This window comes from Babylonia areolata, chromosome 16 (assembly GCF_041734735.1).
Source record: "Babylonia areolata isolate BAREFJ2019XMU chromosome 16, ASM4173473v1, whole genome shotgun sequence".
In the NCBI taxonomy this organism is placed as follows: Eukaryota; Metazoa; Mollusca; class Gastropoda; order Neogastropoda; family Buccinidae; genus Babylonia; species Babylonia areolata.
The window spans coordinates 3352492-3370152 of record NC_134891.1 but is presented as its reverse complement, the minus strand read 5'-3'; the positions used below and the strand labels follow the sequence as shown (position 1 = coordinate 3370152).

The following is a 17661-nucleotide window of genomic DNA, read 5'->3' as shown; positions in this document are numbered from 1 at the left end:
ATTTAGCAAATAAACAAGCAAGCTCCAATAAAGAGAACAGCATCCCCCACCCACTTACCATACACAAACAAGTACATACAGTCCGTGAGAGCCAAGCATGTCAATTCAAATGCAAACAACTTCAACATGCACAAAAAAAAAAAGTAACTGCTACTTACCCTCCCCCTCTACAGAGCGTTGGGGTTTTGGCGAGGGGTGACTGAACTGCGTTTCTGTTAGAGCGATGGCTGCCGCAGCATGCTGTGCTTTCTTGATGCTCTCCCCCTGGGCAGAATACTCCTCCTCCCCCAGTTTCAGCTTGACAAAGAAGGTTTTCTTGTGGGCAGGCCCTTGCTCATCAACTAATGTGTACTGATGATTCACCTGTGCACAGAGAATAAGGATTTTAATCATCATTTAAAAAAATTTTTTTAAAAACCCAAAAAAACCAAGTACAATCTTCCTAGACACTTTTTCTTTGGAGAAGGAAGGTTGGGGAAATTTGGAACCCACAATGGTTCTTGTCCCCATCAATGCACCTTAGAAACTAATAACTGAGAATGGATCTGAAGAGCTGAAATGGGGAATATATTCTGAATCTTCAATCAGTACAGCAGAAGTGCATGCAGGAACATACATAAAAATTTCTTGATGGAAAGAACAACAACAAAATAACAACATTTTCTATTGCCATGTGTCAAATGTTTTTTTTCTTCGTTCTCCACAAAAAGTACAACTCTTGATCCCATATCCACAGAATCCTTCCCTTTATTTGGAGAAATTTCCCATTGAAAAATACTGATTTCAAACATAATCACAAAAACTTTAGCCTTTTAAGACTCTGCAGTACAAAAAAGGAATCCTCTTCTCTTGTTTGAAACTGTTTTTAACAGTTTCACATAATAAAGGTCATAAGGAAGAAAAAGTTAAAACCATGCATAAATTTTGGAAACGGTCAAAAAGCACTAACACTTATAATTTGATACTGAAAAACAAAAATGAAACAGTACATGAAAATGAAGAACATAAACACAAAGATCATACTGACATCAATAAAAAGTGATGGGAAGTAACATGGAAACTACATTTATTTGTTTTGTTTCTTGTCTTAAAGCTGTTACCCAAGAGGTCTGGAACAGTGCAAGCCCCCCACTCACCTTATTGAATCTTGCTAGTTCATTGATCAAGCACATAGGGGTCTTCTCTTTTGTGTTAGCCAGGTTTGAGTTCTCTTTTTCATCCTTTGAGAGGGTAGTGGATGTGGCTCCTGGCTCCTGTTCCTGCTCTGCGTCAGCCTGAGCCACACCCACACCGCCTGTATCTAATCCTGCAGGACAAACAGCCACACACACACTTCAGAAACATAGACATTCAATGCACTGATAAAGCTAAAGATTATAGACAGTTACTGAGTTAGACGCAGGAGAGAAACAGACACTCTGCTATTCAAGCATCACCAACAATAAGACTTTTTAAAAGAGCTTGATAATAGTGATGAATAAAAATACCATAAATTCTTATGTGAGCTGAAGGCAACAGGCTAACCTACACTGAAAGAGGCAGCACTGTAAGACATACAATGTGAGAATACAGGCATGAGCACAAACATGACAAACAAACAAACAAAAAAACACACAGACTTATTCAGAAACACACACACGCATCCTATAGAGACAGTGAAAACTCACCAACTGCACCTCCAACATTCAGACACTCACACACAAACATACACACACACATCACACAGAGACTTAAAACTCACTAACTGCACCTCCAACATTCAGAAATGTGCACGCACGCACACGCGCGCACACACACACACATCCTAAAAAACTCACCAACTGCACCTCCAACAGCCCCGTCACTCAGACTGTCCCCAACCATGGGCTGAACGGGCGACCCAGTGCCAGCAGCAGTAGTAGGGCTGGTGTGATGACTCCTGCGGAGCACGCTGCGATATGTCGTCCCACCCCCACTGCCGAGGATGGGCGTCCCCGCGCCACCACCCATCTGTAGCTGCTGCTGCTGCTGGAACTGAGACTGTGGGTTGCTGAGCACTTTGACTGGAGGCTGAAGTTTTGGTTGCTGTTGGAGCTGTTGTTGTTGTGTTTGTAGCTGCTGCTGCTGCTGGAGTTGTTGGTGCTGCTGCTGCTGCATCAGCTGGTGATGGTGCTGCTGAGCTGAGGAGAGTTGTCCATAGTGCTGGGAGCTGGACAGACTCAGGGGGCTGGACCGGGCAGCTGTGGACACTGTGGACCAACACACATTTATATTTGTATTTGTACTACTCTTTTTGTCACAACAGTTTTCTACGCATGAATTTCAGGGAGAGCGCATCGCTACATTGATAGCACCACCCATTTTTTGTATTTTTTCCTGCCTGCAATTTAATTTGTTCTCCTATTGAAGTGGATTTTTCAACAGAATTTTGCCAGCGATAACCCTTTTGTTGTCATGAGTTCTTTTATGTGCATTGAATGCATGCTGCACCTAGGACCTTGGTTTATCGTCTCATCCAAATGAATAGCCTCCAGAACACCACTCAATGTCTAGTGGAGGGAGAGAAAATACTGGCGACTGCTGGTGTGATTCGAACCAGTGCATTCAGATTTTCTTGCTTCATAGGCAGACATGTTACCTCCAGGCCAACACTCCACATGACAGGGTGGAGAAAGTACACCCACAAAAAGTCATACCTTACTTCAAACCAAAGACCAGAAAGATAAAATTGCCACATCCTGCCTTCTCGTAAGAACACCATTTTGCATTGAAGCGCAACGTTGTGAGCACAATATAAGCTTTCAGCTTGTTGATGCTCCTTTGTCTTTGTTCGCATTGTAATCATGTGTACTGTAACAATTACAGATTATTTAAACCAACAGCATTTCTGTAAGGATGTGAAAGAATATATCATTCTGGACTGCCAGTTGCTTAGAAACAAAATCTCAGAAATATTATAAATGAACGGCACTCATTATTCCCACAATCAATGTCTCTGAATAATCCAGACATAATCTCTTTCTCTTTCCTGCAAGTGTGTCATCTGACAAACAAATGTAATTTCTGACCAGTATATATGATACATACCATAGGAAAGCTAGTCTGGTGAATGTTCACTGCAAATATCTAATAACCATTTATTGTTCACACCAGAAAACAACCAACTGTGTGGTAACAGAATAAGTGAAACAGTCATCTTCGATATTTTTCCAAGACTTATCTTCATTAGTTCATACGATCACTGATACCACTTTAGTCACTAGACAAGTTGATTCTCTCTCTTAATAATTTTCCAGTCAATGATAACAGACATTTACATAAAAAACAACAACAACAACACATGTCTAACCACAGGAACTTTAGACAAAGTCTAAAAAGGTACCTACCTATTAACAGAATTGGAAGACACTTAAAATCCAATCTTGCTTTTAGATGATTTATGGGTTCATCTCACTCTTTCTTCTCTGTCTGCCTGTCCACCTGCTTGTCAGTCCTTGCATCTGTTCTCTGCGTGCATGCATGTCTGTGTGTATGTGAGGTGGGGGTGGGGTGGGGTTTGACTGCGAAAGAAGAACTTTGTGTTTTAGGCTGGTGTTTCCACACTTTTTTTCTTTCTCATCTTTCTCTCATATGTTATTCTCTTTTATTCTACTCTGGGTGGAATGGCTATGAAGGTTGAGGCTATCAGGAAATAGGAATGTATCTATTTTTATTGTGTTTTGATTTATTTCCTTGTGCTCACTTTTTGATTCTTTCACCTAAGTCCCTCTTCAAGTGAAGGCTGGATATAAAAAAAGCATTTAACTTACTTATCTATTACCCTTGATAATATAGATTTTGACTTGTCTTTGTCTTGTCAATCTCAACCTCAGAAAGGAAGATCTCATTATATTGTATTTTTTGTACTCACTTGACAGTATGTTTGAAGGATTTGCTGTGACAGCTGTGTGACTTTGGGTGACACTGTGGTAACCAGCACCCTGAGGTGACCCTCCTGCAGAGTTCAGCATTTGCGACATTCTGTGCACTCTGAAAACGGAAAGACACTTGCATTCATGGGATATCGTCAGAGGTTCCCAGTATCTTCACTTCAATCTTCACTTGTCACATACTTCAAGTATATATGTATGCACTACAGTAAACAATGCTCCATTACCTGCTCAGAGATAACATGCATTCCCCAGGAAAAGCAAAATGCAGGTATTAAATAAAAGATAAATTAAAAAAACACATATACGTCCGCACTGACATGCTCTTCCCAGAAAAATATTATATACTATTTGATAGGAGAGGACCAAAGGATCACCACTTTAATATTTGTCATTTTCTATTTATGTTCGTATCTTGTTATGTACTACCCCCCCCCCCCCCCCCCCCCCCCCCCCCCCCCAATATTCCTTGTGACCCCGGTACACTTGGTAATAAAGACATTCTAATATTTCTAAACTAAGCAATTCAAAGAATAGAATGGGAAAAGTTCCAAACATTTCAGTTAATTTTTCATAACACAACTTACAATACAAACTGTTCACCGTAAAACTGTATTGAAGATTTTTTGTTCAGATTTTAGTGCAACATAAAAACTGTACCCGTACAACTGCAAACTTTCATCTGCTGTTCATTTTTGCATGAAAAATTCATGTGGAGCTGCCATTTTCCAAACAGAATCCAAAAAGGAAAAGCTCAAGACACATTGCCTTTTATAATATACTGTTGTACATTTGCAACATTTGCAATCTTCTTTATGTAGGGTCTTTAAAGAAACTGAAACACTAAACAGAATGCGTCTACCTTAATGGTTGATTTAGAAATTTGGAATAAAAAAACAACTCTCCCTCACTTTCTCCAAACAACTGATTTTTTGTAACTGTTAAAGCTGGCTGCCAATCACAATATCAGGAAGGTGAAGAGATAAGAAAGCTGGCAAAAACTGGTGGACTGTCTGTTGAAGTGTTAAAAGCAGTCTAGATCTTCCTCCTCTTTTTCCTTTAAATCTGAATGTAGCTGATGAATGGTCGACATACTGCCTACTGTCATCATGTATTTATCATGCCCATGTAATATACAATGTGCATATCTCTATGTCAGAATGATATGAAAGATTGTTTTATGGCCTGACAATATATCGACAGATAAATGTGATGGACTAAGTCTAATAACATATACAATGTATAGGTTCTTCTTAGTGATTGGTGTTGCTCTCACTCTCAGAATCATTGATGGAGGAGCAATCACTCAATATTTTCAGTTGCACTTTCAAGGATGGATCAAAGCAGGCAGACTGATCAACATGAAAACTGTGGAATTACACATGATATGCGCACCACCATCACTCAAACACACACACACAAACATGTTAATCAATCACACAAATAAGGCACATACATCCATGCAGAGCTCTACACTCCCACCTAGTTCCAACTATTTACACACACACACACACACACACTCTCCCACAGTTTGGCCACAAAAATCCTCCATCAATGTCTTCGAAAAGGTTCGAGGCCATGACAGGCGTAAATAGCACGTTTAGGCAATATCCACAATTTTTCTCCTCAGAGCTGAATGAGTAGTGTTTTCAACATGGAGTGGAAGTTCACTCCGTCAGTCATACAGAAAAGAGGAGAGGATGACATGAGGATATTGCGAAGTTTCAGTCCACTATTTGTTGAGAAGGCCCAGAATGACTGCTCCGTTTTGAAACTGGTGTCACTTGTGACGTGATGGAAGAATGGCTGTTGAAAATACATTGCTTTTGATCTGTATACTGATATCGTATTGATAAACAGCATCATTCAAACAAAACTACGTTGCAACCTTTGTTTTCTTGCAGAAACCACCCTGGCACAATGCCGGCACGTGCAGAAAATATGCCAATGGCCATGTGATGTGCGCGAATACAAAAACAAACATCTATCTTCCAAAGAACACAGTAAACTGTGAAAATACCATACCTTTCTTTGTTAACAGACTAAGTAGTTATAAATCAAGAAGGCAGGGCACAGTATGCGGCGTAGCTAGCAGGCTGAAAAAGAGAGTTAAAACTGTGGCAAACAGTAAAGAAAATCGACTAACATGCAGCCATGTTGGTCAGTTCCCAATCACGTATGTCTATCCTCAGTGAAACGAGATTTTACGAACATAATTCTGCGGCTACTTTTACGAGTCAAAATTCCAAGAGAATAACGTAAAATGCTTTTTTCTGTAATTGCTGATAGATGTACATGGGTAAATTTATTATAAAAAGAAAAAAAGAAGAAAAATGCACAAATTGACGATATGTATGAGTGGTGTCCCTTGTGATGTTTTTGTTTTTGTGAAAAAAAATGCTCTGGTTCCCGTTATCTTATTGCACATTGGATTAATGAATATATCTGCATCCCCTTCTCCCCCCCCCCTCTCCCAGCGCCAAGCCCCTCCTTTAAAAAAAAATGTGTGTGTGTGTGTGCTGTCTTCTATTTTCCACTTTAACAATCTTTATATTACGTCATTGCTTCTCCCGGCATAACCACTCAGCTTCACGATTTCAGTTTCCGTCAAGGAGGCGTCACTGTGGTCGGACAAATCCATATACGCTGCACCACATCTGCTAGGCAGATGCCTGACAGCAGCATAGCCAAACGCGCTTGTCAGGCCTTGAGTGCATGCTTATATATTTGTGTACCTATCCTCTGAGAATGATCTGAGAATTGTGTGGGTGTATGTGTGAATGTGTGTCTTCATGTTTCACATTTATTTGCTTATTTATCATCATTGTTGTCTTATTTATTTTTTTATTATTTTTATTATCATTACTACTACCTTTTTTATATCATAATTATTATCTATTTATTTATGTAAGATTATCTATTATTTATTCAACTTTTATTCTTTCTTTTTTTTTTCTTTTTTTTTCTTCTTTTTTTTTTTCTCAAGGCCTGACTAAGCGCGTTGGGTTACGCTGCTGGTCAGGCATCTGCTTGGCAGATGTGGTGTAGCGTATATGGATTTGTCCGAACGCAGTGACGCCTCCTTGAGCTACTGAAACTGAAACTGAAATCTGAGAATGGATTTCTTTTTACATCAGTAATTTTGCCAGTGAGGACAACACAGTTTCGTTGCCATGGGGTTCTTTTTCAGTGCGCCAACTGTGTGCTGCACAAGGGACCTCGGTTTATTGTCTCATCCGAAAGACTTAACGCTCAGTTTGATTTTCCAGTCAAACTTGGGAGAAAGGGCGAAAGCGGGATTCGGACCCACACCCTCACGAACTCAATCTCTGTACTTGTGGCAGCTGAGCGACTTTCCTCCTTTGGCATACCCAAAAGTCACTGTAAAATTGTTGTCATTATTTTGTTTGTCTTTACAGCTTTCTTACTTGTTGTTCAGTTTGTCATTCTGTTTATTACTAACAGAAAACACAAAAGCGGCGAAAACAATGACAAAAAGACTTTTATTTTGATTTATTTATGTATTTGAACTTGACAGGCCTCAGACTCACGATGAAACCAAGTTGTAAAAGACAACCATCTCTCATCGTGTATCATGAACAGATTCAGCGGAGAGGGGAGGGATGGGTTTTAATGAAAAGAAATGAATTCTTGACGAGGCATGTTTTGCCCAACTGAGACGGCCACTGACAGCCTCGACTGAATAAAACGACCCAAAGTCTGAGGGCGCCAGCTAACAGTTCCTTCTTCTTCTTCTTCTTCTGCGTTCACTCGTATGCACACGAGTGGGCTTTTACGTGTATGACCGTTTTTACTCCGCCATGTAGGCAGCCACACTCCGTTTTCGGGGGTGTGCATGCTGGGTATGTTCTTGTTTCCATGAACCCACCGAACGCTGACTGACATGGATTACAGGATCTTTAACGTGCGTATTTGATCTTCTGCTTGCATATACACACGAAGGGGGTTCAGGCACTAGCAGGTCTGCACATCAGTATGTTGACCTGGGAGATCGGAAAAATCTCCACCCTTTATCCACCAGGCGCCGTCACCGTCATTCGAACCCGGGACCCTCAGATTGACAGTCCAACGCTTTAACCACTCGGCAATTGCGCCCGTCGCTAACAGGTCCGATTAAACTGTTGTCCATTTCCACCAGAACGGATCCATCTGATTTGAAGGACGTTAACGTAACAGTCTCTTCAGTCAAGAAAAGAGAGCAATGCGACTTCCACCAACTAGCGACCAGTGTCCCTGACCAGCGTACCGTCATGATGCAAGGTTTTGGAGCACTTTGTAACCAGTGCTATCATTGATCATCTTGACCAGCATGGGATACTTTGTGAACAACAGCATGGCTTCAGAAGAGGGAGTTCCTGTGAAATGCAGCTTATGGAGTTCGTTGACGAATAGCTGGAAAACATGGAAAGGGGACAGCTACAGACAGATGTCCTTGTCCTGGACTTTATGAGGGCTTTTGTTAAGGTCCGCACGCATAAACTCGAGTCCATTATTACGGCATTCGTGGTGACTGAAATAGAACGCAGGCAGTGGTCAGTCAACGGGGTTAGCTCCAGCTTCATTGTTGTCCTCTCAGGGGGTTCAGTCCTTTGTCCATACCCTTTTTTTAAATTTATTTATATCAATGATCTACCTGAGAAGCTGGCATCGGACGCACGCCTATTTGCAGATGATACGGCAGTGTAAGAGGTTGTAGCAGCATCTTAGGACCATATACAGCTACAGCAAGACCTCCACAGACTCGCTGAGTGGGAGAAGAGCTGGGATATGGTGTTCTATCCTGGAACTGGAAATGCTACACCCTGCCTATAACAAGTAGCAGGAAAACACGGAAGCAAGCGTATGAACTGCCTGGTCACATACTGCAAACAGTGGACTTTTGCAGGACACAATACAGGCGGACAAGACGAATTCCTCCCAAGAACAAATCGGGGCTGAAATGCTCTGCCCCAGATAACTGTGGTGGTCAATACCACTCGCACCTGTGTGTCAAGGGTGTTACAGTAGCTGCGAGTGTCAATTTCTCAACAGAGGTGTCACTGCGTTCGGACAAATCTATACACGCCACACCACATCTGTTGGGCAGATGCCTGACGAGGTGCATAACCCAACGCGCTCAGTCAGGCCTTGAGTGCATGCATACTATATTTGTGTACCTATCAGAGTGGATTTTTTTTCTACATAATTTTGCCAGAGGACCGGCAACACTCTCGTTGCCGTAGGTTCTTCAGTTTTCCTAGTCAGTGCGCCAAGTGCATGCTGCACACAGGGGACCTCGGCTGGTATCGTCAGTCTCATCCGAACGACTACAGTAGACGCTCAGTTCAGTTTTCCAGTAATACTCGGGAGAAAGGGCGAGAACGGGATTCGAACCCAGACCCTCACAGACTCTGGCAGACGGATGAACATCTTAACCATTCTGCCACTTTCCTCATTAGTAGTTACCCGGCTGGCAAATGATAACAGCTGACTTCCATTTTTTTTTTCTGTGAACCACAAAAAAAGAGAAAAAAAGAGAAGGGAAATGTGTAAAATTCTTAGTTGACGGATCATGGATCAGAGCAGCGGTAAATGACGGGCTGGAGGTGTGCCGGTCGGGGTTTATCGCCCGGGGAAGTGCTTCACTAGCCGGAGTGGTCTAGCCTAGATACTGGTTTTTATTATTTTTTTCAATAGGGTTATTGCTTTTTTTCTTCTTCTTGCAGATCCACCCATTAGTGACAGAATAACCGAACAAACGATTGTGGTCACTCCATGGCAGGAAGGAAGGCCACAGTGATGAACGTCCATGATGCAGCACAAGAGGTGACTGTGAGAAAAAAAAAAGGGTGACTTTGAGAAAAAATATTGAAGAAGAAGAAGAAGACGAAAAAGAAAACCATCATTTAATACGTTAAAAATAAAAAGGAACTATTGTTTACAGTCATCATTAGCAACTCACCTGCTTTGAACTTTCACTTTCGTTTTTCAACACAGCCGAACAACGCTGATTTATCTCCCCTGTCACCTTACTCGGAGATTCACTTCCGTTTATTTTCACTCAAAAGCAAAATGGAGGACACGTAAGGATTGTGAACGACTGTGTTGGAACTGTATCTGTTTCCATCGGTTGTATTTGTACGTTTTGTGTAACAATACCTACAGTGGTTCGCGTGTACTAGTAATTACCTGTTGTAATCATGGAATATTGTTCTATAATGATTAGATGTTAATTAAATACACCTTGTGTTTTGGGCATGTACGTTTGCCAAAACAACGAAAAACTAGTTTGATTCGTGTTTTGTTGTGTACAGAAAAACCCTGCCCAAAGTACCGGAGTCACTTCTCAAGAAGAGGAAACAGAGAAGTGAAGCCAAAATAAAAGCTTTGAAAGCTACAGAACTGAACAAAAAGGTATGCTGGCCTCCATCGTTTGTACTTTCAGTTTGAGTTTCATTTGAAATGTTTATTGATTAATGTGTTGAAAACTAGTATTGTCATAGTGGTGACTGTTCTGTGTGTGACTGAGAATTCTGTGAGTGAGTGAGAGAGAGTGATTTATTGAATCAGATAATTTGAATGTGTGTATCACTGAATGTGTTATATTTCAATTATTTGTGTGTGTGTGTCGGATATGTACACTCATGGCCATGCTGTGTTTATGCACACTCATGGCCATGCTGTGTAAAATCAATGGTTGAACATGCAAATTTATTCTGGGATGTTAAGACAATTGGAATAATGCTGTAGAGGGATAGAAAAATGAATGTTTGCACAGTTTCTGGATTGTTGAATTAAAAACATTAAGTAACAACAACTTGGCATATGGCAATGTTATATTGGTGACAGGTGAGCCAGAGGGAGAGGTGCAGGGTCAGTTTAGGAAAGAGCTGGATATATAAGATGAAAATGTGTTTGGGTTATTTACTGGACTGAGTGGTGAGTTTGATTCTCAGAAGCTTGGTTTGGCAATTGGATGTTTCATAGTATTAGTACTATAGTAGAGATATGTTTTTTTTTTGTTTTTTTTCTAGTGTGAAGATATGCTATGTCACAACAGAACATTTTACAGTTACATTGTTTGAGGCTAATTCAGTAATTATAAAATGGTAAATTTAAAATCTATGTAATACACATTAACCAAAAGCTGAATATTTTCTTGGTATGAAAGAAAGGATTTAAAAACCCCAGAAAAATAAATTCACTTTACCATGTCAAAAGCAGTCCCAGCAAGAGATTGCCTCTCACCCCAATTTTTGGATGGAAGAGGGGTGAGATGGGAGGGATTCGAAGATTAACAATGAATACATGCGTGCATGTCAGTATTTTCACATGTCATTTTTGTGTGTTTTTTCCAGAAGCAGAAAGCAAAAAAAGGAGTAATCTTCAGGCGGGCTGAGCAGTATGTGCGAGAGTATCGTGCACGTGAGAATGATCTGCTACGTCTGAAACGGCAGGCTAGAAAGAGTGGGAACTTCTATGTCGAACCTGAACCCAAGCTAGCTTTTGTCCTCAGGATCCGTGGGTGAGAAAGAATGTTAAGTTTCTGTGTTGTTTTAATGTGGAGACAGATTGTTCAGTTTGTAAAAATGATGAACATGTGGATGATGCAGCCCCCACAGTTCTGTTGGTGTAGTTTCAGTGTTTTCCAAAAAGATAAAATATAACTTTGTAAGGGTCCCAAAGACCCTCTGTGTACGTTTTTGGGGTCCGTCCAGGATTTTTGAGTCCCTGTGTTAAATTGAAAATAACCACTTCAGCAATCATACACATGCGTACAAAAAACACATGGACAGTGCCTTGTCATGTTAGGACTTTTCTTGCTCTCAGTCAGCCTGTTCTTGGTTTTGAGTTTATGTAAACTATCATTTTATCTCGTTGTTGACAGTCACTTTATCTCAGCCACACCGTTAGTCTCTCTGTCGTTCAAATGGAATTTGTGTGTGTGTGTGTGTGTGTGTGTGTGCAACTGGAGAGAGAGAGAGCGTTTATGTACGTGCATGTGTTTAGTTTCTCAAAGTAGCTCTGTGTTAGTGTACATGTATGTGTGGGGGTAGCTATTTTCAGTTCAGCTGTGTATGAGTATGTGTATAAGTGTGTGCATGCATGTGTATTCTTGATAACTGCAGCCAAGTGTATTGCCACATCACTGGCTGATGTAAGTCCAGCTTAACGCTATTTCCTTCAAAGCTTTTGTCATGTGGCCCTTCAGTTTGACAAATTGATCGTTGCGAATAGCGTCCAGACACGAATGGAGATTGTGCACACGTGCGCATGTGTGTGTGTGTGTGCAGGTGTGTGTGTATGTATACATGTACACATCAGTGTATGTATGTGAGCGATGGTAAAATGTGTGTGTGTGCGTATGGATCTTTGGTTCCGAGCTTAGCTGTAGATCCATCATCTGCATATCGTTTAGCTAGATATTTGACGTGATCTCAGTAAAAAGTGACGAATGTGTGCAGAGTTTCTTGGCTTTTTTGTATGCACCAGTATGTGTGTGAGGTTTCGCATTGGGCAAGATTGTTTTTTTTTTCAAATATTTTTGTTAATTGACCATAGTGGTGTGGTCTTGGGACTTGAATCACAAAAAAACTAGGGACAAATTGTAGCACTAGGCAGGTCTGCAAAAGTTATCCATTGTATGCACAATAAGCAAGGTTTAACTTCAAATACATGTTGTTGTCTGCTTTTTGCAGTGATAGCATTACTGCCGAGTTTGCGGCCTTAAAGATTTACCAAGACATTTGATTAAAACTTTTTGTGAGACAGTTTCCGTCTTGGGACATACAGTGCTAAAAACTGGGCGTCCTTTTCAGATCTGTGCAAAAAGGATACGCTATTGTTTCGTATGATATGGGAAACACTTTGTATACAGGCTTGATGTAAGTGGCATCAACACTACACTGGTTAATTGGTACAAAAATGAACTTTTTCTTGTTTATCGTTCAATCCAAGAGTGTATGTGCAGCTGTGCAGCAGCTGTTTGAAGAAAAATCAATACTCGTTATTGCCAGATGTGTAATACTCACTTGTGTAATACTCATTATTGCCAGTTGTGTTATACTCACTATTGCCAGGTCATCAGATGTGTATATTATCACTTGATCCTCACCCATGCAACACTGAGGAGTGGGTAAATTGGTTCTATGATTTGTTTTTATGGAATTATAGGTCGGTATAATATGCAGTGTACTTCAATACCCATGATTATTGTCACTTAATGGATGTATTTCTTGTCTGTTCAGTATTAATGGAGTCCACCCACGCCCTCGCAAAGTACTGCAGCTGTTCCGTCTGCGGCAAATCAATAATGGCGTGTTCCTGAAACTGAACAAGGCCACTCTCAGCATGCTGAAGATCGCTGAACCTTACATCACATGGGGGTCAGTTTGATATTGTTGTTGTTGTTGTTGTTTCTCTTTTTGTTTCATTTGATTATTTTTGAAAAGCAACAGCTTATTTGTCATCTTGCATTCATCTGCTCAGGTGCAAGTAGAAGTCCTCAGGATTATAACTTGAATTTCATCAATTTGAAATCAAATTGTGGTTTTACATTGACACCCACTTCAGATGACAGGGCTGACAGGAAATCATCCCTGAACCCTTGAAGTGGTGAAGTAGGTGGAGAGGACCTAACACTAACACTTTAAAAAAAAAAAAAAAAAAATTTGCAAAGTATTATGAGCTATTGCCATCAGGACAACGCTACAGAACTTTTAAGTTGAAATCCAGAGCTCTGAAGACTTTTATTCCACGTTCAGTCCACCTTTTAAATTCTTGAGAACTGTGTGTGTGTGTGTGTGTGCGCGCGCGCGTGCGCACTCTCATGTGAGACATGTGAAAGTCCGTGCATGATAGGCTGTACCTTGTTCTAGTTGTGGTGTGTGTGTGTGTGTGTGTGTGTGTTTACTGAGCTTAAAAATGTGACAGTTGGTTATAATGAATGTGCAATATGTAGGAGGAATAATGTGCAATATGCAGGATGAATGTACAATGGAATATGTCTAATGCTAACGTCCATATTCTAAATATATTTCTGTTTAATAATTACAATGTAATAATTAATTGCAGTGTTTTTAAAAGCGAATATGTGAAATGCTTTTATTTGAGAACATATGTTTACTACTCTTGTTTAATCAAGTAATCCGCGTGTGTGGGGTGGGGGGCGGTGCGGGTGTGTGCTGATTATCTGGTTTTGGTTTTCCGCGATTCATCTTTATTCTTATCTTATCTGTCTATTATAATCAATGTGCAGTATAGTAGGCTATGTTTATAATTATATTCAAATAATGTTTCTTAATTCTTTCTGTTTTTACATTAAGAATACTAGTTATTACCTGCAGTGTGTGGATGTATGTATGAAACGATGTATGTGATATTTTTTAGATTTGTATCTTCGTAATATTTGTAAAAGCTGTTGTTGACTTTTACAGTTATGGTCCCCATGTTGTTTACTTGTCTATGTTGTGATAATGCACCTGACCAAATTTCTCCAGTTGGAGATAATAAAGTTATTCTTATCTTATCTTCTTATCTTATCTTACACTGACACCACCACAGTAACGTGATGGTGGTCAGAAGAAAATGCCAGTTTTTTTATGTTTGATTTAAAATTTGTGATTTGAACTGGGAACATTTGGACTGAGAACTTAGTGCTTGAATGATGGAGCATATCAGGCAACCTCAGCAGCTTGAATAATACTTGGTATGTTTGTTTGCTGATCAGAGTTTTCAAACAAATAACTATTATGCAGTTGGTGAAAAAAGATGGTTGATTTGATGGTTATGGCATCAGTTTTAGGAAAATTATAAATATGTTTGTGTTACAATTGATGAAAACTTTTCATTAATGAATAAAGCCATGGACTAAGGGTATGAACATGGCTCGATTTGAGACGTTCATGTTTTATTTTTGTGTGAATGTGTCCGAGATGTTTCAGCGTTAGGTCATTAAGTGATAAACTGTTCTCTAAACGGGACATTTGTTGTGTGCATTTCTTTATGAAGGAATAGTACCTTTAATTTGTTAACAGCTGTTGACATGAATTTATTTTGTTTAGAATTTACACATGATATACCGTGATCCACTGGTATAGACTACAGCAGGGGTCTGTTTCCTTGTTGTGTGTAAACCTGTTGCATGTCTTTTTTTCGTTTGGAAAGGAATGGTACCTGTGAATAATTAATAGCTGTTGACATAATTCTAATTTTTTGTTGTGCAGTGTTCCTAACCTGAAGACAGTTCGTGAACTGGTATACAAACGAGGTTATGGCAAATTGGACAGACAGCGCATACCTCTCACAGACAACGCTGTTGTAGAGAAGCAGCTGGGTGAGTGGTGGGGAGGGGGTGGGGGTTGGGAGGGGTGGTGGGGGCTGGAAAGATGAATGGGAACTGGGGGGTGGGTGATGGGGTGGCATCAATAACCAAATCATTGTTATCTCTTTTGTGGTAAAGAAGAGCAGCTTCTTTATTAGGCTGGGTACCTCTTGTGTGGTTAAAAAAAATAAAGGCTTGGTATAGATCTCTGTGTGGTACAGAAAAGTAGGTTCTTCATTAGGGTTGAAAGGGTGGAGATTTTTCTGATCTCCCAGGTCAACATATATACAGACCTGCTAGTGCCTGAACCCCCTTCGTGTGTATATGCAAGCAAAAGATAAAATACACGCATTAAAGATCCTGTAATCCATGCCAGCGTTCGGTAGGTTATGGAAACAAGTACATACCCAGCATGCACACCCCCGAAAGCGGAGTATGGCTGCCTACATGGCAGGGTAAAAACAGTCATACATGTAAAAGCCCACTCGTGTTTCTACAAGTGAATGTGGGAGTTGCAGCCCACGAACGAAGAAGAAGATTAGGCTAGGTATCTCTGTGTGGTATGTCCTACTTAATCTTTGTTTCTCTTTGTGAAAGGAAGAGTAAGCTCGTATCTGTGTGTTAGGTTTTACGTCATCCTAGTATCTCTTTGTGGTAAAGAAAGTAGGTTCTTCATCAAGCTAGGTATCTGTGTGGTAGGTTTTACTTTATCTTCGTATCTCTATGTGGTAAAGAAGTGTGGTTATACATCAAGCTGGGTATATATTTTTTCCCCTCTTGCATTGAAGCTATATTTTCTCTTCAACATCATCACCATAACATTTTCATATAACCAGTTACATAGTGAAAATGCAACTTGGTGACACATTTGGTAATTTCAGTACAAGCATGGTAATAGTTTGCACAAGCTAGGTATCTCTGTGTGGTAGGTTTTACTTGATCTTGGTATCTCTTTGTGGTAAAAAAAAAAAAGAAAAAAAAAAAAAGTAGGTTCTTCATCAGGTCAGGGGTCTCTGTGTGGTAGGTTTTACTCGATCCGTGTCACTGAGTCGTGTTGAAGTGGTGGTGGTTGTGGTTACAGGCGACAAAGACATTCTCTGCATGGAGGACCTGATCCATGAGATCTTCACAGTGGGCCCCAGCTTCAAGGCAGCCTCCAACTTCCTCTGGCCCTTCAAACTCAACACCCCCAATGGAGGATGGAGACGCAAGTACAACCACTTCAACGATGGCGGCGACTTTGGTTTCAGGTAACAACTGGGGTTCTGCTTATGATTCAGGTTGTCTGTTGTCTGGTTTGGGGTAAATATTGGGGTTCTGCTTTGTAAGATTCAGGTTGTCTGTTTGGTTTCAGGTAACTATTGGGGTTCTGCTTTGTAAGATTCAGGTTGTCTGTTGTCTGATTTCAGGGAACTATTGGGGTTCTGCTTAGTAACATTCAGGTTGTCTGTTGTCAGACAGAATGTGTGTCTGTACTTGATAATTGGGCATTCTCCTTTTGTTGTATTTTTGTGTGTGTACCTCGCTCTTGTGAGGTCGCAATGTTAGGTTTTGTATGCTTGTTGTTACGTATAATTTTGTTAATTGTATGTTAATATGTATTCAGTTTATTTTGTTAAATCCAGGTATGAAAAACTGATAGTCTGGTTCCCATGAAAACATAGCATGGCTGCCAACATATCGGGGTAAAAACTGTCATACATGTAAAAGCCCACTTGTGTCCATACAAGTGAATGTCGGAGTTGCAGCCCACAACGCAGAAGAAGAAAGTCTGGTGTATGTCCATGAATATTAATGCTTTATAATTTTCTCACCAGATTCTACAGGATCGATATTTAAACATTTGTGCTCGGCTGGGCTTGAACTAAGCAGCAAAGAAAAATACTAAACCTCCCTGCACCCCCCAGAATGCAATTTTGCAGAATTTACTCAGGGAAGAAGTCACAAGGGTGCTCAGTAACGATTTTCAAGTGAAAGGATATTCATGTTGAATGCCAGGAAGTCAAGACAGAAAGATCACAATGACTGACAGAATTCTGTGTGTTTTTGTGTTTGTTCCGTAGATGTATAAAGACATGTTCTAACTCCAGATCGACTTGTGCTGTCTGTTTCAGAGATGAGAAGATCAACGAGCTCTTGAGGCGGATGATATGAAGACTGTCCACTGTTTGATCCTTTTACTACTGTTTGATTTTGTGTCTGTAATAAATGCTGGAGGCAGGGAACAGTGCTGTGTTATGGAATCTGTGTGAATGCTTTTGCTGTGGCTGCAGGGTGAAACTTGATTGAAAGACTGGTGAACTGTTCAGGGGGAAGATTTCTGGTTTCTTGATTTTTGTCACGTGTCAAGTGGACATGGAGAATTTCTACACTGAAGACCTTGAAATTATTTGCCTAGATTCAGTTTGACTTGTAGCCAAGGTGATAGTG

The 17661-nt window shown here is 40.4% G+C and overlaps 2 protein-coding genes across 5 annotated transcripts in view; one reads left to right on the top strand and one right to left on the bottom strand.

Moving 5' to 3' along the window:
- Positions 1 to 6073, bottom strand: part of LOC143291077 (double-stranded RNA-binding protein Staufen homolog) — a 28396-nt gene extending 22323 nt beyond the window's left edge. For 3 of the 4 annotated variants that reach the window (XM_076600682.1, XM_076600681.1, XM_076600683.1), the window contains exons 1-5: positions 5934 to 6073; positions 3890 to 4008; positions 1818 to 2228; positions 1137 to 1306; positions 159 to 363 (exon numbers count right to left, since the gene is read on the bottom strand). In XM_076600682.1, coding sequence (XP_076456797.1) covers positions 159 to 363; positions 1137 to 1306; positions 1818 to 2228; positions 3890 to 3998 — 895 coding nt within the window. In that variant the 5' untranslated portion in view covers positions 3999 to 4008; positions 5934 to 6073. Of the gene's footprint in view, positions 1 to 158; positions 364 to 1136; positions 1307 to 1667; positions 1679 to 1817; positions 2229 to 3889; positions 4009 to 5933 lie in introns of those variants that run through there. The other variant, XM_076600684.1, reaches the window with a different exon arrangement.
- A 3861-nt stretch (positions 6074 to 9934) lies between these two features.
- Positions 9935 to 17456, top strand: LOC143290793 (large ribosomal subunit protein uL30-like). Its single transcript, XM_076600306.1, has 7 exons — positions 9935 to 9991; positions 10223 to 10322; positions 11267 to 11433; positions 13157 to 13294; positions 15134 to 15243; positions 16313 to 16481; positions 17346 to 17456. The coding sequence occupies exons 1-7, from the start codon at positions 9981 to 9983 to the stop codon at positions 17383 to 17385; spliced, it is 735 nt and encodes a 244-aa protein (XP_076456421.1). The 5' UTR covers positions 9935 to 9980; the 3' UTR covers positions 17386 to 17456.
- Positions 17457 to 17661: the final 205 nt, after the last annotated feature.

Coding starts and splice junctions, on each gene's coding strand:
- LOC143290793 (XM_076600306.1), top strand. Junction 11,434..13,156: donor TTTGTCCTCAGGATCCGTGG/GTGAGAAAGAAT, acceptor TTGTCTGTTCAG/TATTAATGGAGTCCACCCAC. Junction 15,244..16,312: donor TGTTGTAGAGAAGCAGCTGG/GTGAGTGGTGGG, acceptor TTGTGGTTACAG/GCGACAAAGACATTCTCTGC.